Genomic DNA, 21,755 nt, shown 5'->3' with positions numbered 1-21,755 from the left:
GTGCGATGATCCCAGCGAGTTGGGAGGTATTAACGGCATGACCACACCATCAGAGCCACTGGAGAAGACGGTTAACCTAAAGGCAATGGGAAGCCACGGAAAGGTTTAAAGACCGGAAAGCCGATTTTAGAAAGATGCTACTGAGAACCCTACAAGAAAGACTGGACAAGAGGAAAGGGAGGTGGAGAGATGAGAAGATTGCAGCCGTAAAATGTGGCCAAATAATGCAATCCAGGAGAATAATGGTGAGAGAGAACTGTTGATGAGACAGGGGATTGCAAGGAGGGTTTAGATATGAAAACTATTAGGGAAGTAAAATTGGCAAGGTTTGAGGATTGATTGGATCTGGAGAATGAGAGGGAAGATGGAATAATTTAGTAAATGACAAAGGCCATATCTCGTATCAATAAGATAAGAATAAACTTTAAAAGCAGACAACTGGTTGGTTATCTGGAAAGAGAAGTTGGGGCCATAACCTTCTATCACACACCAGGGCCACGTCCAGGATCTCAGATTCTTTTATATTGCAAATGACATTAACAGTCCATCTTGGAAATAGCATCAGATAGCCTCCATTTACTAACATACACTCAAATCCAAGAGGAATAAGAATGGAATTTACCATATAATTGGTAAATTTTCCCAGATTGAGCCAAGGGAATCTGCCTGGATTGGCTCAATCGGGAAAAATGAACTATACCTAGCAACACTGTTTTTTTTTTAAAAAAAAGAAAGCATTCTTCATCTCGTTGTGGAGAAGACATAGAGAAGAAGACATTCTGGAAGAGGCAGAAGGAGACTGGGTCAGATCACAGGTTTCTAGGTTGGCTTTGGAAAGGAGAAAGGGGCTCTCCTGAATTGAGAAGAAAAAAATCAAAGATGAGTGATGGTCTAGGTCAGGGGTAAGCAAACTTTTTCTAGGAAAGAACAGGTAGTAACTCTCCTAGGCTTTGTGGAACACATAGTCTGTTGAGTATCCTTCATTTTTCATAATCCTGTAAAAAATGTGAAAACCATTTTTAGCTCACAGCTAGGGCTAGATTTGACACAAGAGCTACAGTTTGCAACTCCTGAAATAGATTTTTAGATTATTCTAGAGAGGTGTTTAAGTAGTTCATTCTTGGCCTCTTCTCAGTGATGTTATCTGCTGAGAGTGCAAGGGACAATGATAGGCTTCGAGCTTAAATAATGGAGCAAAAATTGGAATCTGTTGTGAAGAATGATGTTGGAAAAATTTGTAGGGTGAATGGAAAGATTGTCAAGCCACACTGAACACCCAAGTGAGACTGAAAACAAGTGACACAGTACACACAGTTGTTTGTACAATCTGGAGGGAAGATCTGCAGAAAACAAACAGCTGGACTAACCCAATATTGGGATTTGTCATGATGATTATGAAGAATGCCATGCGGGAGGTAAGGAGGGCTCTGGTGGGAGGAGGTTGTATTGAGTGACCATGGAATCTAAGCTAACAGAGAGGAGGGATAGAAACCAACAAGAAAAACAAGGAGAAGCTGAGGAATTAGAAGTAAGGATAAAGCTGCGAAGCAGATTGCAGGCATTTTTCCAGAAATGTTACAGGCAAACTAAGCATAAATTGCATATTTTCTCTGTTTTCCACAAAGAGAATCGTTCCATATTCTGTTCTGCACTTTGCTTTTATTCACTAAACCAGTTTAAAGAGTAGCAATAGAAACTATTGCTTAGAGCAGCGGTCTCCAACCTTGCTGGCCCCAGGGACCGGTGCTCCTATAAGAATCTAATGCCTGATGATCTCAGGTGGAGCTGAGGTAGTGATATTAGTGCTGAGGAGTGGCTACAAATACAGATGAAGCTTCACTCGTTTGTCCGCTACTCACCTCCTGCTGTGTGGCCCGGTTCCTAACAGGCCACTGACCAGTACTAGTCCATGGCCCATGGCCCAGGTGTTGGGGACTCCTGCACTAAACAATATATCTTTCCAAGTCTATACATATTGGTCTACTGCTTTCTTTTTACTAGCTGCAGAGTATTTCTTTGCATGTATTTCTCATGACTTATGACGCTTATTGGTGGACTTTTAGGTTGTTTCTAGCGTTAGGATTTACCAGAAATCTGGGATGAACATTGTTATACATAATTCCTTGTGCACTGTTTGCAAATAAATCTGAAGGATGAATTCTGGGACATGGAATTCATGGGTCTAAAAGTTATCAGCTACTGTTGTCAAATTATCTTGCAAAGAGGCCGCACCAATTTCCACTCCCACAAACAGTGGGGGGTAATATTCGTTTCCCCACAATCACATCAGCAGTGGATGTTATCAAACTTTTTCATCTTTGCCAGTGTGATAAATGAAACAAATTCGCCCCACTTTTTAGTTGCATTTCTTAATTATGAGTGAAGTTCATTACTATTCCTACCTTCATTAGTTACTTGTATTTCTTTTTCTGTGAACTAGCTATTTTTATCCTTTTTATCTTGTTTCTGTTGGGTTATCTCTTATTAATATGGGGGGGGTTAGTCATTAAGAGAATTAGCCCTTTATTAAATGTTTTGCAAATATTTTCCTATTTGTCTTTTGTCTTTTTTAATGGAACTTCATGCATTGCAAGATTGTTTTATGAATTCAAACGTATCTTTCCTTTTTCTTTGAATATTTTTTCACTTCTATACTCCAAGATGATTTTTTAAATCCCCATATTCCCTTCCAATATATTTAAGGTTTTGTTGTTAAGTTGAAATCTTAGTTCTGTCTGAAATGCATCTGATCAAAGAAAAAAAAATAGAAGTCCAGCCTCCATTTTTTTTTCAAATGTCTAGCAAGATTTCCTCAACCCTATTGAAGGATCTATTTTTTTCTTTTTGATTTAAAAGGCAAATTTTATCAAGTATTATATTCCTATGTAAAGTTGGCTCTATGTTTGGACTTTTATTCTATTCTGTAACTTGTCTGTACCCTGTGTCAGGACCTGACAAATTGTTTTAATTACTGCAGTTTTATAATATCTTTTATATTTGGAAGAGCTTTTCCACATCACTTACTCTTCTTTCCCACAGTTTAAAAAGGAGACTTTTGAAGAAAAAGTCATCTGAAAACTACAAAAGAAACCAGCCACATTCCAACCTCAAGCTCCTGGCCCTGAGAGATCAGACTATAACCAAGAGAAATAGCATCAGCCAAAAGGAGACAAATTTCAGAGAAGGTGAGCTCTGCAAAAATGAAGCCTTTTTTTTTCCTAGCAAACAAGATGCTACTGAATAAATTTGAGGGGAGGGGTAGAGGGAGAGAGGAAAAAAAATTATCTGACTAAAGAGAAAAGGGATGAGGATATTGAGTGAAATACAGAAATAGGGAAGGGGGTGCTAGAGGTTGTCATTACCATGGAGAGGAAACAAGAGAAGAGGCAGCAGAGTTTAGTTAACCCATTTCTCATTTGCCCTGAGAATACTGGCTGGTGGCACTTGTGGCAGCAGCGGTAGAGGGAGAGAGGAAAAAAAATTATCTGACTAAAGAGAAAAGGGATGAGGATATTGAGTGAAATACAGAAATAGGGAAGGGGGTGCTAGAGGTTGTCATTACCATGGAGAGGAAACAAGAGAAGAGGCAGCAGAGTTTAGTTAACCCATTTCTCATTTGCCCTGAGAATACTGGCTGGTGGCACTTGTGGCAGCAGCGTTTACCCCAAGATAACTCGAGGATTACAGTCTTAACCTTACCCCCAAAGTTTGCCATGATATATCTCACTTTTATTATTTTTGCATCGCTCTAGGATATCGATAGTCTTTGGAAACAAATGACATCATTCTACATATACATTGTTTTTGGTAGTTGTATTTCCATTTACAAAATATAGATAATTCTCAATTGCTGAAAAAGTCAAATCCTAGATGTTCTGCTTTTGTGTTGTTCCGTGCTTTGAAATTTACCACATAAAAAAATTATTAAATATTGATCATGATATGCATTTGTTATATTTGGATTAGAGACAAGTTCTGTTTAGAAATAACTCCAAGAACAGTTTTCATATTTTATTTTCACATCGAAAACCAGTCAGATTTGCTTCAGCCTCAAAGAGCATGTTTATGTAATATTAAATTAACGCTGGCAGCATGCTGTACTTTTTTTTCTAAACAGGAAATGGGTTAAAAATAAAAAATTTAAAAACCTGTACTGAACACCAAAGGGCCTGGGGGGTCAGGTCTGGCATTGGAGTAAACATTTCACCTCTCTGTTTCTTTATTAATATGGGTAGAATATCAGGCCTGTCTTTAGCAGGACAAAGTAAAATGGCAGAAGTGAACATTGTTGTAGCATTAACTACAGAAATGAAGGTCATAGGAGTTCAAAGTGCTGGTATCAACAGTTTGGGATATTTGACTTATATTACCCAACTTACTCTTAGAAGATTTAATATGAATTTTCAATTGGTATATTTACATGGTTCAAGAGTCAAAATCATATAAAAAGTTAGAGAATTATTGCTTCTTCCTCTGCCCACTCCACCCAGCCCATTCCTAATCTACCCCATCTCTAAAGATTTATTAGTTTATTGTATCCCTTTAAGTGTTTATTTACAAATACTAATATTTGTATATTTTCCCTATCTTTTCCTCCTTTCTTATACACAAAAAAGTAGATACCTTGCTTTTTATCATGCAATATGTCCTAGAAAATGTTCCACATCAGTACATAGAAATCTTTCTCATTCTTTTTTTTTAAGCTAGTGTGCATATAACATAATTTAACATGTCCTGTATTGATGGATATTAGAGTTGCTTCTAATCATTTATTACAAACGCTGCAGCAATTAATACCTTGCACCAATGTCATTATTAAATGTGTGCAGGCATATTCGTAAATTGAGAATATTAGGTTAAAACATTAATGCTTCTGCAGTTTTGTAGATATTGCCAGATTCCCCTCAATACAGATTATTTTGCACTTCCATCCACAACATATAACAGTGCCTGTTTCCCCACAGATTAGCCAACAGAATGTGTTGCATGAAATGACATTTTGGTATACTTTTCTCAACTTTTTGGAAATTTTACATTTCTTCTAAGTTGTGAACACATTAATAACTTAATAGTGGTTAAAATTTGTGTTTGATAACCCCAATATTTGGATCATCATAGCATCTGCGATTGTTTTCCGTCAGTCACGTTTTTTTGCATGTCTAGTAATTTTGCATTGTAAGCCAGTATTTGAGAATAAAAGAAGAGGTTCCAGGCCTCCCATGATGGGACAGTCCTTTGTTCCAGAGTGTCTATTCCAGTAAAAAACAAAGCACTGCCCCAATCATGGAAGTTTACCTTTTTTTTTTTTTAATCAATTTTTGCAAGTAAATGTAGACTCCTTTTTGATAGAAAGGAACTTTCAGTAAAATTTTCTTCAATTTTAGTTTTAAATATTGTTCTATTTATTTCCGTTTTCCTCCTCAGGGACTCCAATTATACATACGTCAGATCTCCTTTACATGAGTTTTATAGCTTTTACTTTCACTCTAAACCTTTTATTTCATTTTCTTCACTTTTATTATTCTTAATACTTTATGTCTTACTGTTCTGGTATCTATTCTCCTTGGTGTTTCTTATAATTTTATCTTTATTTCTGACTCTTTCCAGTTCTTTCTTGAATTCTAACAGTTCCTATTTCACATCTCACTGTATTCCGGCCCTCATCTTCTGTTGTCAGGACATTTCTTCTCTAAATTCCTATAATTCTGATTTGTGGGCTTTTCTTTTTCCTACCTGCAATAGCTTCATTAAGTTTTTTATCTTGGAATATTGGATTATAATTTTCCTCTACTTTGTGGCAACACTTTTGTTGTTTTCTTCATATCCAGACTTCTTCTTCCTGTGCTACCCTTGAATTCATATTAGTTTTACTTTTATTTGAATGAGTTTGATATTCCTGGACCAGCTATTTGGAGAAGGATACTGTGAAAAAGGAGTCAGGTAAGTAGAACATTCCCAGTTTCTCAGTGCCAGGGCTTTTTCTTTCATTGTTACATTGAGGGATACTTTCTTTAATATATAGTGTAGCCAGGATTCCTCTGATTCTTATATCCCAATAGTTCAGAAGGGCTTGTACTACCACTACCTTCCTTCCTGCCATTCTCACCCAGTCATTGCTGTTGAGATACGTCATCTGCCTTCTGATCACCTCTTTTACAAGTGATGCTTTCTTAAATCTTTCCCTTTATAGACTCCCATGCACTTTCCGTGCCTTCTCTGCCTCAACACACATGCCCCATGTTTCTTCTCTATCCTGTTCATAGCCATTCCTTCTCAAGGTGGGTCCTTCACAGACATCTGAAGGTTAATATTTGCTAATGATGTTTGGAATTTGCCCCTACTAGAACCCCTATGTATTTTCTGACTCCTCCCTCTCAACTGTGCCCATCATGCCATTCTTCCAGTTGTGGTTTCTCATACTGGTCCTGCTGGTTTAGGGTGGTTTGGGCCACAATTACATATTTTAGAGTTTGTAGATTTTCTTTATTCTTAGTTTCACTGACAATTATAGTTCCTATGTGAATTTTGGGGGGAGGAAAAGTGAGACAGCTGGAAGTAGGCTGTCACCATATCTTTATAAGAAACTCTCAAAGTATCTTTTGGAGAGAAACATTAAAAACTAAAAATTATACTTAAAACACCTAGTGGCTGTTTTTCAGATATATATGTCTTAGCTCCTCTGCTTGGATGTGAGCCTATGGCAAACAGGAACCTTTGTGTACCCCCATGGTACAGTGCACAAGGTTAAGCTTAATGAACACTGACAGTCCCAATGGAGCCCACTTGACCAGCCACGTCCATCACTTCTCTCCAGAAAGACCTATGCAGTCTATGGCCATCCCACCCTGAATGTGTCCGATCTCGTCTGATCTCGGAAGCTAAGCAGGGTCGGGCCTGGTTAGTACTTGGATGGGAGACCACCTAGGAAGACTAAGTGCTGTAGGCATTAAAAAATAAAATAAATAAATAATAAGAAAGAAAGAAAGAAAAGGAAGGAAGGTACCAAGAAATTATCTCTCTAGTATATGACTTGCAAACAATTAGAAAGAAAGAAAGGAAGAAAGAAAGAAAGAAAGAAAGAAAGAAAGAAAGAAAGAAGAAAGAAAGAAAAAGAAAGAAAGAAAATGTACTGCTTAAGTACTAGGGGCTTTTTCCACATATATTCCTTAGAGAGAGGAGTGGAGAGGCAAAGAAAGAAAGAAAGAAAGAAAGAAAATGTACTGCTTAAGTACTAGGGGCTTTTTCCACATATATTCCTTAGAGAGAGGAGTGGAGAGGCACTGTTACTTGGTATTGTTGAGATGAAGGGTCTTGAATCACTGTTCTGGGCCCCCACTGCCCCAAAGCATTTTCACTTCCCAGCTACACCCATCCTACCTGGGAGGCTGAGTGCTCCCCAGTCTGTAACCAGCATAAAGACTGTGGCGGGGGGGGCATGTTAGAGGCATACTCAGGAGGCTTCTCACTCTAGTAGAAGGATGGAATGCTGAGACATTGACTGGCTAACTTGCCTTATGTTTTTCCCAGAGGCATAGACTCATAAGGCTCAGGTTTCCAGACCTGGGAACTCAAGTTTGGGGACGTTTTCACCTTTAACACCACCTAGCCCTTCCCCCAACACATACTTAAGAAAAGTTTCCTGTACTGAGTCACACTTTTGTATGGGGACATCATTTTTTCTTTTTAATGTGACTAATTCAAACACCTTTTGTTGTGGTTACATTCTGTTCAATTTTTGTTTTATGAAAGTTCACTTTAAAATTTTGTTATATTCCTGCCTCCCCTTCCTGCCCTCCAGGCTGGGTTTTTGAGGTATGGATTGATAGGCAGTAGTCCTCCTTTTATTGAAAACACCTGCAAAGAAAGGCAAGAAAATCAATCAATCAGGAAGCTCTGAAGAATTAAAAAAAAAAAACTTAACAAATTTCGAATATGAGCGAAATAGAATAACTTTATAGGGAAGTGAAGTGTTAATTTGACATTTGAGAAGCTCATCAGAAATAGTAGAGACTGGCAGAGAAGGGGGCACCACACACCCACACACATGTACTCACACAGCTTGACAAATGGCAGAGGACAGACTCTTCTGGACTAGATAATTGTCTCTTCCTTCAATAGTGTCTCCTTTTGTATTGAGCTTAGTTCTTCCAAACTTTCCAGATTGTCAAGGTCCGAGATTTCTTGAGTCGCCTCAATTTTATGGGAAATGGGCAACAAACAGCACCTAAAGCAGGCTGTTTCTTGAAAGAGGCAGATGGTACCTAGATAACAGCAAAAATTTGGCACAGGTTAGAATGTTGCACTTCATGCCCAAGAGGTCAAGAACGCCCTCTAATGCAACTCCTTCTAGTCTGTACCTGCCCTAATACTCCTCTCCAACCTAGTGTATTACAGACACAGAGAAGAAACAGAATGCATCAGAAGACCAGGCATGCAAACAGATGGATAAACTCACAGAACCATGGCCAGTGCTAGAGCATCTTAGCAATTTTCTAACCATTAATAGGTGAGAAAACAAGATTTAACAGAGGAAAGTTAAACACAAAACCCAGGCCTCTTGATGCCCAACTCAAGACCTTTGGTAAAGTAAAGAAAGGAAAAAGAGAATTGATGTTTATAAGAACAAATGGAGATACCTTAAGTGAATTGTAAATGCTGTATTAATGTTAACACTAAGATAAAGGAAAACTACTTTCAGCATTATACTCTCCCACTAAATACTAGATACTCTCTCACTAAAAAAAAAATAAAAATAAAAAATAAAAAATTCTAAATGAAATATTTCTTGAAAAACTTATTTGCAGATGCACCATCATGTTAGCATCAGAGTAAGATAGTCTTAGAATATCTTTTCAAACCCATAATGAAAACAGGAATCTAGAGAGTTAATAAGCAAGCATACAATTAGCCTTCACCTTGGAGACATACTCAACCCAGGTGACTCTGGTTTTCTACTCTATTGGTCATTTGGGGCACAAAAAATAGCAGAAAAAGCCTGAGACCTGCTCAAGATGGAGAATTTACTAAGAGTCTGCCATATGAAGCTGGAACTTCAAAGTTACTTGTATTGAACAAGAATTCATAAACATAGGCTAGCTGTTATATGCATCTGCAGCTAAATTCATAATACCTATGTATTTTGTTTGTGATCCTAAGCTAGTTGTGTACTCACACACCAAGCAGAAGCAAATGCAGATCCTTTTTTGAGGAAACATTTTCAAGACAGGCCTCAAGAATTTCCACCCCCCCCCACCCAAAAAAATTCCAAGGAAAAAAAATTCACTGCCAAAAAACACAAAAGATACCACAACCAAATGCCTACAGAAACAGCAGCCAGTAGAGTCAAACCTGCAAATAATTTGCTAAACTTATAAGACACAGAATGTAAAATAAGTATGTTAAACATGTATAATGAATGTACATTTAGAAACAATTAAAAATATAAGGAACAAGAAAGTATAAAAAAGGCAAAATTTAGAGGAAAATACCATTTCTAGTTATGAAAATAGATTGAAATGAAAATGTAACAGGTTAAATCGCAGGTCAGGCACAGTTAAAAAGCAAATGGATGAAATTGAAGATATGTCTATGTAAGTCATTCAGAATGTAGCCCAGAAAGACAAATGAAGGAAAATATGAAAGAGAAATTAAGGCATGGAAGACAGAGTAAGAAGGTCTATCAGATGTCTTCCTAGAGTTCCACAAAGGAAAAAAAAAAGAAAAGAAAATGAGAAGATAAAGATGCTGAAAGACACTACTCAGATTTAGTTCACAGAACGAATTCTAACACAAATACCCATACTCTGAAAAATACCAAAGAAAGTCTAGAGAAAAGAAAGACCACCTTCAAAAGAATATTTTACAGAGACCCAACTTCTCAACAACAATAGAAGTGGAAAAATAGAATAAATATCTTGAATGCTGAAAGGATAACTGTCAAGTTAAAAATGTGTGTTCAACAAAACTAATGAACAAAAAATAAAAGACAATTTCATACAAACAAAATATGAGAGTGTGTCTTTAATTGACCATCATTATAAAGAGTGTATTTTCAAGCAGAAGGATAATGTTCTTAGAAGGTCTAAGAATGTTTGATGAGCAACTAAGTCAATAAATACATAGGAGAGTTTAACAAATATTAAATGTATATAATAATACCAAATGTATAGAATTTTTTAAAACCATGACAAAATTAAAACATTGGACAAAATAGCATATAAGTTGAGTGGCAGTTCTTGTACTATTTATGAAGAGAATAAATATGTTGATTATCTTTCAGCTTTGTTAATAAGCATTTTAAAATGTCAAAGGACAATTACCAAACAAATAAATATACACCATATAACTTCCAAACTAAAGAGATGACAAATTTAAAGAAAATTATATACATAAAATTCAGTCAATTCAAAGCAAGGCAAGAGAGTTAGGGGCAGGGGGAAACAAAAAAGAACTGAAAGCGCAAATTAAGGTGGTAGAAAAAATAAATGTAAATCAACTAAATGCTCTATTTAAAAGACAAAGTTTGTGGGGAAGCAGAAAAAAAATGGCATAGATGATTAGAGGCTGTGTTCATTCCTCTGGCGACCAAATCAAAGTTGTGACAGAAACGAGGAGCAAAGAGCAAGGAAAAAATCACCTGAGATATGGATGAACAAGCCATACAACTAGGGAGAAATCTAAGAAATCACCCTGAAACGGCAGAAGGTAGGACAGGGCGAGGACGCGAGGCTGCCGGGCCCAAGCAGCTGAGTGGGACAGAGGCCATAAGAGCAGCACGGCAGCCGGCAGCTGCTGACGCCTCTTAAAGGGCCATGTCCGCAAGCAGACTTTCATAGTGACGGACCTGCTTGCTCTGAGCTGCAGTGCTGATTCGGCTGGGCATGAGGCACCAGAGAATTACAGTGGAACACTGAGTTGTCGGGGTGAGGGCTGAGGTGCGACTTGCCCTGTACAAAAGTGCCGGCGGTATCCACTGTTCCTCTTTTGAGCCCTCCCTCATCCCAGTGTGCAGACTCAGTGCCGCCATAGCCATGACGTCATCAAATTGGATAACAGAGGTCACTCAGCCCAGAGGATTCCCTGAAACCCGCCTCCCCCAACTTGTGGCCCCACCCAAGACACATCCAGATGTGTCCTCGCTTAGTTGGGTGCCCCTTCCTGAGCAGTGTCTAGACTCACACAGGTGGCAGCTGGCCTTGGTTTCTGGTGTGGCCTTTGAGGCAAGTTATAAGCATAGCTTGTAGATGGATTGCTTGCTGAATCTTAACAGGTGGCCCCGGAGGGGCACAGGCTGGGGCTAAATTTGGCCTGCAGCTGAACTCTCAGGACTGTGCCACTGGACACCTACTACACAAATTCACACTAATAAGACTAGGAGACTTAGGAGCTTTGCTCAGTACATAGAAACAGACACAAAAAGGCAGCTAAAATGGGAAGACAGAGAAGCAGAAACCATGAGAGAGAACAGAACAGAAATCCAGAAATAATGGAGTCGAGCAATCTAACAGATGCAGAGTTCAAAACACTGGTTATAAAGATGCTCAATGAACTCATGAGAAGTGTAGATAAATTCAGTGAGAACTTTAACAGAGATAAAAAAAAAAAACATAAAGATAGAAATGGAAATTAGAAAAGGGAACCAGTCAGAAATGAAGAACACAATATCTGAGATGAGAAGTATATTAAATGGAAAAAACAAAGTGAATAAAGAAGAGGATCAAATGACCTATATAGAGGATGGGAAAGCCAAGGACACTCAATCAGAATGGCAAGAAAAAGAAGCCAAGACTATAATAATAATTTAAGGAGTCTATGGGACACTATTAAGGGTAAAAATATCCATGTCATAGGGGATCCTGAAGAGGGAGAGCAATAAGTTGAATATATATTTGAAGAAATAATGATGGAAAACGTCCCTAACCTGGTGAAGACATAAAACGCCAGGAAGCTCAGAGAATTCCCAAAACCAGGAACACAAAGAGGCCCACATCAAGACACATCATAGTTTAAATGCCAAAGGTTAAATACAAAGAGAGAATCTTAAAAGCAGCAAGAGAAAAGCAGTTAGTTACCTACAAGGGAGCACCCATAAGACTGGCAACCGATTTCTCAAAAGAAACTATGCAGGACATAAGGGCTTGACACAAAATATTCAATGTGATGAAGACCAAGGATCTACAACCAAGAATAATTTATCCAGCAAAGCTATCATTTAGAGTTGAAGGACAGATAGAGCTTCCCAGCCAAAAATAAGCTAAAGGAATTTATCACCACCAAGCCAGTATTACAGGAAATGCTGGAGGGACTTCTTTAAGAAGAAAAACCATGTATCTAAAACAAGAATAAAGAATGGAAATAACTACATTCCTATCAATAAGTACCTCAAATGGAAAAGAATTAAGTGCTCCAACCAAAAGACAGAGTGACTGAATGGATAAGAAAACAAGACCCCGATGTATGCTTCCTACAAGAAACTCACTTCAGATTAAAAGACAGACACAGACCAAAAGGAAGGGGATGGAAAAAGATATTGCCTCAATGGACCTAGAGGGTATTGCTCTGAATGAAATGGTTCAGATAGAGAAAGACAAATATCGCATGAATTCATATATATGTAGAATCTAAAGAACGAAATCAACAACAAAAACAAAAGTGGAAATAAACTCATAGATACAGAGAATATTTAGAGGGATACTAGATGGGAGGGAGATTGGGGAACAGAAAAAAAAGGCAAAGGGATTAAGAGGTACAAATGGATAATTGCAGAAGAGACATGAAGATATACAGTGTAGTATGGGGAAGATGGTTAATAATGTAATAAGTATGTAAGTGGGAAGAGGGTACTAGATTTAGTGGGTACTAGATTCACTTTGCGAGTTACGTGGATCTCTGATCACTATGCTATACAACTAAAACTAGTATATTATTGTATGCCAACTATAAGTGAAAAAAAAACTCATTGAATTGTACAATGTAAATACAAGCAACTAATTGTCTTATATTTCAATAAAGACAAAAAAAGAAAAAAATAAAAGACAAAGTTTGTAAGACAAGATTTTTAAAAATCCAATCATACGCTATTTATAAGACATGTCCAAAACATGAAGATAGAGAAACGTTTAAAGTAAAAGATTAAAAAATATTAGTAAAAGATTAAAAAAAACAGGCAAATACTAACCTAAATAATACAGAAGTAACAATAGTAATATTAGATAAAAACAGATTTTACAACAAGAATTACTAGAAATAAAACATTACTAGGAATAAAAAGGATTATAGCATAATAAGTTCAATTCACTAGTAAAATATAACAAATGTAAACCAAGATTTAAACATAATAAACAAGCTGATCTAATGTTTATAGGTAAAAGGTTGCATTCAATATGAAACGTGAAAACAGACCTCAAACTAGGCAGTAAGCAAATCTCAATCTGAAAATATTAGGATTATATAGACAACAATCTCTCATCAAATTGAAATTAAGTTAAAATCATTAACACAGAGAAACAATTAAAATTCTATGCTTGGAATTTTAAAACTATACTTTAAAATAATGCATGGATTAAAGAATAAATCATAAGAACTAGAAAATATTTGAAATAGAACAATAACAAAAATTACACATCAAAATGGAAGATGCAAGTAAAGCAATTCTTAGAGGGGAATTAAAGCTTTAAATGCCTACTCAGATCTTGATTTAAGAAGTTGGAAAAGGAATAGCAAAATAAATGGAAAAAAGGACAAAAAAATAGGCAAAATACTAAATAAGAATTCCTGAGAAGAGGAAACACAAATAGCCACTAAACATATGAAAAGATGTTCAACCTGTTTAATAATCAAGAAAGTGCATATTAATAGCGTGAAATACTATTTTACAACAATTAAACTGGCAAAGTTTTAAAAGTCTGATAATTTCAAATGTTGACAAGGAAGTGAAACAACATGAATTCTTTCACCCTGCCAGTAAGAGTGCAAATTCTCACCATCTCTTGGGAAACCTATTTGGCACCATGTAGAAAACTTGGATCCAGCAAGTCTAGTACGTGGCATCTTGGAGACCCTCTTGCACATGTGCAGAAGGAGACATACACAAGAAAGTTCACAGTGTTGTTGGTAGTAGAAAAATAAACTGGAAACCATCCAACATCCATTGACAGGAAAATGAATAAACTGTGGATTAGTTATACAATTAAATACTTAAGGTGGTTAATATAAATAAACCTCAGTTCCTTGCATTAACATGGAGGAATTTCAAGGTTATAATGTTGACCAATATAACAAGTTCCAGAAGAATATGTACATTTATACGAAGCTTTAAAGCATGCAAATTAAATAATATATTGTTTATGAATATATATGTATAGTAAATATGATTAGCATAAATTTCAGAATAATTGGTTCTGGAGGGGAGAGAAGAGGATGAGATCAGGAAGAGCCACATGGGTAAGTGAGAGAGACTTCAAAGATACTTTTCTACCATATTTCATTAATTTTGACAAACCAATTTTTTTTCACATTTTAATATCTCTGAAATGAGGATATATCTTACAAGCTACAGCATCTTACAAGGTATAGCATCGTAGAATTATACTTGGTATCAATATTTCTTTCTTAGTGGTATATGAAATAAGAGTGTAACTTACAAACTATGGATTCAATGAAATATGGCTAGTTCTTATAGTATATGGTGGAAATATGTGTGTGGTTTATTTTTATTACTTATATCTTACAGATATAAGTATTCTTTATTATATATATTTATTGTATAGTAAAATCGAGTTAAAATAGATTATAATCATGAGTCAGGTTAACATAGCAAGAAGATTTAGGAGTAGGGACAAAATTAGATGCAATTAAGAACTTAGATGGTGATGGTATATAAAGGGGGTAGGGTGAGGAATAAGATCACAGATTTCAGGATAAAGATAGAGATAGGAATAGAAAGCCTTAGGAGGGAGGATGGTATAAGGAAGAGTATGAAAATTTGGAAGAGTATGGTTCCCAAGTCAAGAAGGATAAGAATGGGAAGGATAACACAGGGGATAGGGTCAAGCTCTAGAGCAGTGCTGTCCAGGAGAACTTTCTGCAAAGGTGGAAATTTCTCTATCTCTACTGTCCAATATGGTAGCCACTAAACGCCTAGTAATGTGGTTACTGAACATTTGGAATGTGTCTCTTGTGACTGAGGCACTGAATTTTTTACCTCATTTCATTTTAATTAATTAAAGTTAGCCACATGTAGCTAGCAACTGCAGTTTTGAAAAGCACAGCTCTAGAGCATCCACAGCTCCTGAATCTAGACAGAGGCCAGGGAGAGGGGCACAAGCCCCTGGACACTCACCAGCCACTATGAACAGAAGGGTGCCTAAGCCCAGGATGTAGTAAGGCCACTGCACGGAGAACTGGGGGGGACTGGGCTTCATCCTCAGACTCTGGATCTCCAGGGCATGCAGCAACAAGGCCAGGAAAGCACAGGCCCCTGCAGGGTCACAGAGAGGCACCCTTGCTCTCCTCCGTGGTTCCTCTTTCACTCTAGCCCTCCTCAGACTTAAACAGACAGAGCCATGTAGCCTATAATCTGTATGGCTCCTGCATGGGGGTTCCTTTCTACTCAGAGCCAGTAAGTTCCATCCCAAATACCTGTCCCACCCTCTTTCCCAACTCATCTCAAAGCCCATGTGCCTCACCTCCCAGGGACCCCTAAACCAGAAATCCCTTTCCTACGTATCCTCTGTGTCTGTGACCTCAGCTGACTCAGGCTGGGTCCTCTGGGTGTGATGCTTTGGATGAAACTGAACCTGATTTTCCCACTGTGAGCCATCTATCTCCTCCATCTCATAGGAGCCTCCCAGGAGAGAGCCTCAGTCAGCGTTTTAAGGTCAAAGGTTCCAAAAGGCAGAAATGATCTCTTTTATTCATTCATCCAAGAAATATTTATATTTCACTTTCATCCAAGAAATATTTATATTTCACTTATATCATATATTTCATTACATTAGAATTCTATGCCAGATTCTATGACAGTCGCTGGGATAATTATGGTAAAAAGGCACCCAGACAAATGACTCCAAGCCTAGGTGGTAAGAGCTGTGCTAGCTGGAAGTGCAGAGTGCCGAAAAGCCCCAAAGGAGAAGAGTTATAAAGTATCCATCCTCACACTGGGCTTGAGAGTGGGATACTAGAGAAGGCAACAGAGGAGACACCTTAAAATCCTCTCTGTCCTGGTATCACAGATACCACCCCCCACCCCTGTCTTTGGACCCTCCCCAAGGTGGAGGCCTGCCTGAGGACAAGGCCTGCCTGCCCGTTTCACACCTGTGAGGAAGCTGATGAAGGCTGACACAAAATTGTGCTTCCGGGTCCTCGGAAAGAGCTGAGACGCAAAGGACACCATGATGAGGGTGGTGAGGAAAGACAAGACGACTGCAGAGAGCAGGAAAACTCGGCCGAGGATGATGTAAACTGCAGGGGAGGGAGAGCAGGCTGGCGCTGGGCACCCTGACCCCAAAGGGCAGAGCCCACAGAGCCTGGGCACGGTCCCTGGAGCTCTGCCACCCTCAGGTCCCAACATGTGGCCTGGGACCAAGTTTCTGGTCCTTCCACTTTGTTCCCAGGAATACTCTGGGCCCATTAAGTTCCCCATGACATGGAAGTATACCAAAAAAAAAAAAAAGATGGACAAATGATGGTTTTAATAAAAAACATAAAATAAAACCCTCATGATAAAATTTGTTACATATGGAAATGTGAAGAATCACATCCGTACTGGTCACACCGAAACGAGTCACAGGTGGTAAATCAGAACTTTGTGAGGTCAAGATGTTCTGAACTCTGTGGGGAACCCCTATTTAATTATCCTGGTTAACAGAATTAATGAAACAGACCAAAATAGCAGAGTCAGAGTCTTGAGAACATGGTGATTTATTCTCCTACTATTGGCATGATTCAAACCCATTTAAAATGAGTGTGTATACACTCCTGAGCATGCAGAGTGAGGCAGCTGGAGGTGGAACAAAGAGACAAAAGTGTTGCAGATTCAGAATTCTAGAATCGACCCTTGGGTTAAACCAGTGCTTTTCAACTAGAGGCAATTTTGCCCCTCACAGGGGTTGACAATGTCAAGAGGTAATTTTGGATGTCACAACTAAGAGGCGAGGGTTCTTCTGGTATCTAGTGGGTAGAAGAGAGCAGGGGTACTACTAACCATCCTGAAAGAAACAGGAGAGACCCCACAACAAAGATTCTCCAACCCAATGTCAGTAGTGCTAAAGTTGAGGAACCCTGAATCAAAAAGCTCACACAGTCTGGCCCATCTTTCCCAAAGTGGCTCCTCTCACCTGTTACCAGGAAATAGCCCCTGGGTCTCCCAGGGTCACTTCTTTTCCAAGACAGACACCATCACAAACTTCCCAAATTCCTTATAAAACATGGTCTCAAGTACATTCTTGAAAATGTGGTACCCAGGTCTGAGCACATTATCTGCAGAGCTGCTGCCCAGATTTGGACAGGTGTGTGGCCAAGGGGACAAGTGGAGGCTGAAATCCTGCCTGCACTCTAACCGAGCTGCTCCCCCAGCTAGGAATCATGCCCACCCAGAAGGGTGCTGTCTGGATGGGCTAATGGAGGCCAAAAAGTGGAGGAGCCTCACAGAGTAGGGCAGGCTCTTCGCCCTCATCACAGATAGAGCTGCTGCTTCCCCAGAAATAAACTTTGTTGCTGACACATTTGCTCCTGACTCTAGTGGTCAGCCTGACATCATTAACCCCTTCCCAGCCACCTACTTTCCTCTAACACCAAGAGAGTGGAGACTCAGAAAAATGCCCTTATGACCGTATTAAATTCTGTTCTCTCTGCCCGCAGCCAGTCCTCTGTCACTTCCATTCCCAACACTAGCCCCATTTTCCTCTCCCCAGTCCCCACCTCTGTCCCTCCTTACTGGATAAGGGTCGAGGCTTCCAGCATTTGATATGAAAGCAGTTCTCAAACAAGCCACTGAAAAACACTTCACGGGACTCTTCATTCACAAGGCGTACCCAGAAAGGGAAGATGGCGACTAGGACTATGAGCAAATAACCCAAGGCAGTCAAGGCCGGGGCTATAGCCCATGTGTAGCCCTTCATGTCATCGTCCTCTAAAGTCAGCATCACCTGTGTAAGGGAAATGTGAGGGTGAGAAGTGGGATACCTACTCAAAATTCTCACGTGGCACAAGATAATGCCTGTGAAAATGCTAGCACACACATGAGGTTCAGTAAATGCTGATTTCTTTGCCTTGATAAACGATAGCCTTACAGACCTCTTCAGCTGACCTAAAAAACACATAAACCATTTTCTGTGCGATCTAACTCTCTGTGTGATCCTGGTCACATGGGGTCCATTCTCTGAGCCCATATCTCCACCTCTTTAAAATGAAGAGGTTGGACTAGGCCATCTCCAACCTCTTCCAGTTCTACAGTTCTAACCATTCAATTCTATTAATACCCACCCACTGACCACAGAAGAATCCCTTCATCACCTTCTTTCACAGCTATTTGCCTTTTGAGATTTCAGAATGAGGACCAGGGAAAGATAATAAGACTAGGGTCTGAGTATCCTTACTCAGTGACTGGCCTTCTTGCCTCAGGACCTGGGGTTTAGATTAGAAGGGGTCCACCTGGCCGGGAGGAGCCCTCCACTAAAAAATGAGCAGATCATATGCACACAGTAAGTTTTACAAATAGTTTTTAGAGTTTCATAGACCCTCCTGAAGCCCTGGGTACCCTCTAGGCCTAGAGGTCAACGCCCTCAGTTAAGGATCCCTCATATCTTCTTTACCACCATCTGTCATGAAAGACGCCTTCTTTTGAATGAGCCCCTGTGATGTAGAAGAGCTGGCTGGACTTGCCTGTAGAAGCCCTCGACTGTCGTCCCATCTCTATCGTTTGCTAGCTGTATAACTTTGGGGAACTTGCTAAGACTCTCAGGAGCTTGGGTCTACCATTTGGAAAGGGAGGATATAATGCCTGCCCCATGAGGTCACTTGGAGGGTCAAATGAAATACTGCATACTGAAGGGTCAAGCACAGTGCTGGGACTCAAGTGCTTGATTAAAGTTGGCGGCCTTTAGGGGACAGACTTCTCCTAAGTGGGCTGGTGGCCATTTACAACCTAAAGGCAAATTTATTCGTCTAGTCTGCTTTCTTTTCTGCCTTTGCCGAGCCTGGCAGCCCTGAGAAATGAGTTTTCCCGAGATGGAGAGGATCAAATGGGGGAAGGAAAGGAGTTGGGTAGGAGTCTGGGGTGCTGCAGGTAGGGCAGGCTTGGTCAGGAGGTGTCCAGATGGCACTGTGATGACCCTGGCCACCTGGTGGTACAGAAGGGAAACATCAGGAGGTGAGAAAGAGACATGACAAGGGAGGTGAGGGCACCCCAAGACAATAACCCTTCTTTCTAAGTCAAGCCCACAGTCAGGCCTGGAGACTCCTGAATAAGCAGGGTTGTACTTGGCAGCACCAAGGATTCAAGCTGTGCATGGTAAGTGCAGAAGACAGGGCCCTCGGAGGGAAGTAGCTGCTCTCTCCTCTCTACACCCTGTGCAAACACCCTTGCTCATGTCCAGGGATTGAGGCCTCTCCACTGTTTTGATGCAGAACCCCCTCACTGCTGGGGGCAAGGAGTATCTTTGAGGTCTTGAGTACTAATTGCTATAGCAGAACAAGCCTAATGGCAGAAGGCGGAGGTATGGGTACCCTCCTACACCGCCCATCCAACTATGCTGTTTATAAATGGGTAGAACACTGCTGCTCTTTGAACGTTGTCAGAGTGCTTTGGAAATGTTCTAATGTGCTTTCTCCTCCTTTCTGTCATTCACCAGATTCTCTTCTTTCAACCTGAAAAATTTGATCCTCCCCGCTCTCCAAAGCTCCTGTTTCAGTCTCCCTTCCATGACTGCAGGCCTGCTGATGAGTCACCTGAACTTCAGGGCCTCAGTTTCCTTCACTTTAAAATGATGAAGTCTGTGGGACCAGAGACTGTAGAGTCCCAGCTCTAAAACTTTCTATATAGTAATCATGGTTACACCTTGACCCCATCCTGTGGTTGGGATGGAATACCCCAGACATTTTTATTTGATGGCCTGTGCCCCATTCTGTCCACCACCACCACCCGCCTCCCACACACATACACACAACCTCAACTTGTCTAAAACTGGCCTGAGTGTTGTCCCTGTTTCAGTCATTCTCTCCATCACCCAAACTCTAGCCTGGAGCTCATGCTGGCTTCTCCCTTTCTCTCATGCTTCCAACTCAAGAGCCTTCCTCATCTTCTTAGTTTTCCTTTCACAGAGTTCCCTAACCACCCATCCTTTCTGCCCCAACACCTGCCTTGTCTCCCTCTAGTCCTGGAAAATCACAGTCAACCCCAAGCATCTGTAGCCTCCATGCCTGGGTTCCTTCCTTGGGGGTGCCCTCTCTGCTCTTACAGATGTTTTAAGTCCGACTTCTCCTGCAAAACTCAGCTTGGTCCTGGTCCACTCTGTGTAGACCTCCCAGCCACCAGCCATTATCCATTCCCTGCACAAAAATTAACTGTGCACTTACTGGACGTCCCATGCCCAGCTTAGGCCAATGGGGGCCGATTCAGGTATGAAAAAGACAGGAATTCACAGGCTCTTGATAACTACAGGGAAGAGAGACAAATAAACACCTCACATGATACAGTGCTTTCTTCTCCACAGATTGGGGTCACTGTGGGGCCCAGCATACCCCACAGTATTACCTCCTGTCTGCACCCCACCCCCACCCACCATCCTCCACCCCCCACCCTGCTCTCCAGTGAGAAGGACCTTGTTCAGCCTTTCTCCAGGGATAGGGCAGGGTCCTGCATGGAAACAGCCTTTTGTGCTGGGACTGGATGACTATGCCCCAGGGATATGCAGTTTGGGGGATGCACTGATACAGGCTGGACTGAAAGGACCACAGACATTTCAATATAAAAGGGGATTTGTAGATCCCTTAGATGAAAATAGAGAGCCACTGGTTCAGGATCCCACAGTCAATCTGTGCAAATCAGGGACCAAAAAGTCACATGGCTGGCCCCCTACCTCACCAGCCACCACTGGCCAGCAGTTCAGTTCAGTGATTCCCAAATGTGGAATTCTGTGGAACCGTAAATTTTTTCTAATAGATATGTTCATGTGAATGTGTGAGAAAGAGAGAGATAATGAAGGAATATAGTCTAGCCTTTTTTTTTTTTTTTTTGCTAAGGGCATTCAAAACAAAAAAACTGTCATCTACTATCATTGACTGCTTCAATTATTATTTAAAAAGGACCTACAACACTGGAAAGTAGAAGAGCTGCATACTCCTCTGTGGGGTCTGGGCCGGCATCTGGGAACCACCGGCTCAGGGGAGGGTCCTCAATCGGGTTCCTCTGGGAGAGTCTCCCTGAACCACCCTGCAGCAGCAGCCTGAGGGCAGCCCTGTCACCTCCACAGGACCTGTGCACCCCCCTAGGAACTGTACTGGGGGATGAAAGAGGTGAGCAACATAAAGTACACCTGGGTTGGAATGGGGACGAGACCGTGAGGGAACTGTTCTGGGCTGCGGGCAGGAGCACTATTTCTTCCCAGGGACAACCTTCTTCTGCCCATCCCTTCTGTGGTCCCAAAGAGTGACATTTTCCAGACCCAAAGAAGGGCCCCGACCTGGCTATCCGCCCTCAGGCCACGCCCCGTGGATCCCAACAGGCCCTCGGGTTTTGTTTGGCCCAGGAGTGGCGG

At 40.4% G+C, this 21,755-nt stretch overlaps 1 protein-coding gene and 1 pseudogene across 3 annotated transcripts in view; one reads left to right on the top strand and one right to left on the bottom strand.

Moving 5' to 3' along the window:
- Window positions 1-6,827: 6,827 nt before the first annotated feature.
- LOC112481007 lies at window positions 6,828-6,946 on the top strand (annotated as a pseudogene).
- Window positions 6,947-7,655: 709 nt separating this feature from the next.
- TMEM225B (transmembrane protein 225B) overlaps window positions 7,656-21,755 on the bottom strand; it is a 45,486-nt gene continuing 31,386 nt past the window's right edge. For 2 of the 3 annotated variants that reach the window (XM_015590398.2, XM_015590390.2), the window contains 6 exons: window positions 20,575-20,653; window positions 17,936-18,146; window positions 16,315-16,461; window positions 15,341-15,478; window positions 8,055-8,261; window positions 7,656-7,854 (listed from right to left, as the gene is read on the bottom strand). In XM_015590398.2, the coding sequence (XP_015445884.1) occupies window positions 8,092-8,261; window positions 15,341-15,478; window positions 16,315-16,461; window positions 17,936-18,146; window positions 20,575-20,586 (678 nt within the window). In that variant the 5' untranslated portion in view covers window positions 20,587-20,653 and the 3' untranslated portion in view covers window positions 7,656-7,854; window positions 8,055-8,091. The remainder of the gene's footprint in view (window positions 7,855-8,054; window positions 8,262-15,340; window positions 15,479-16,314; window positions 16,462-17,935; window positions 18,147-20,574; window positions 20,654-21,755) is intronic. The other variant, XM_025047831.1, reaches the window with a different exon arrangement.

This window comes from Pteropus alecto, unplaced genomic scaffold (assembly GCF_000325575.1).
Source record: "Pteropus alecto unplaced genomic scaffold, ASM32557v1 scaffold20, whole genome shotgun sequence".
Taxonomy (NCBI): Eukaryota; Metazoa; Chordata; class Mammalia; order Chiroptera; family Pteropodidae; genus Pteropus; species Pteropus alecto.
The sequence above is the reverse complement of the archived record's forward strand: the minus strand, read 5'-3'. Positions and strand labels throughout refer to the sequence as shown.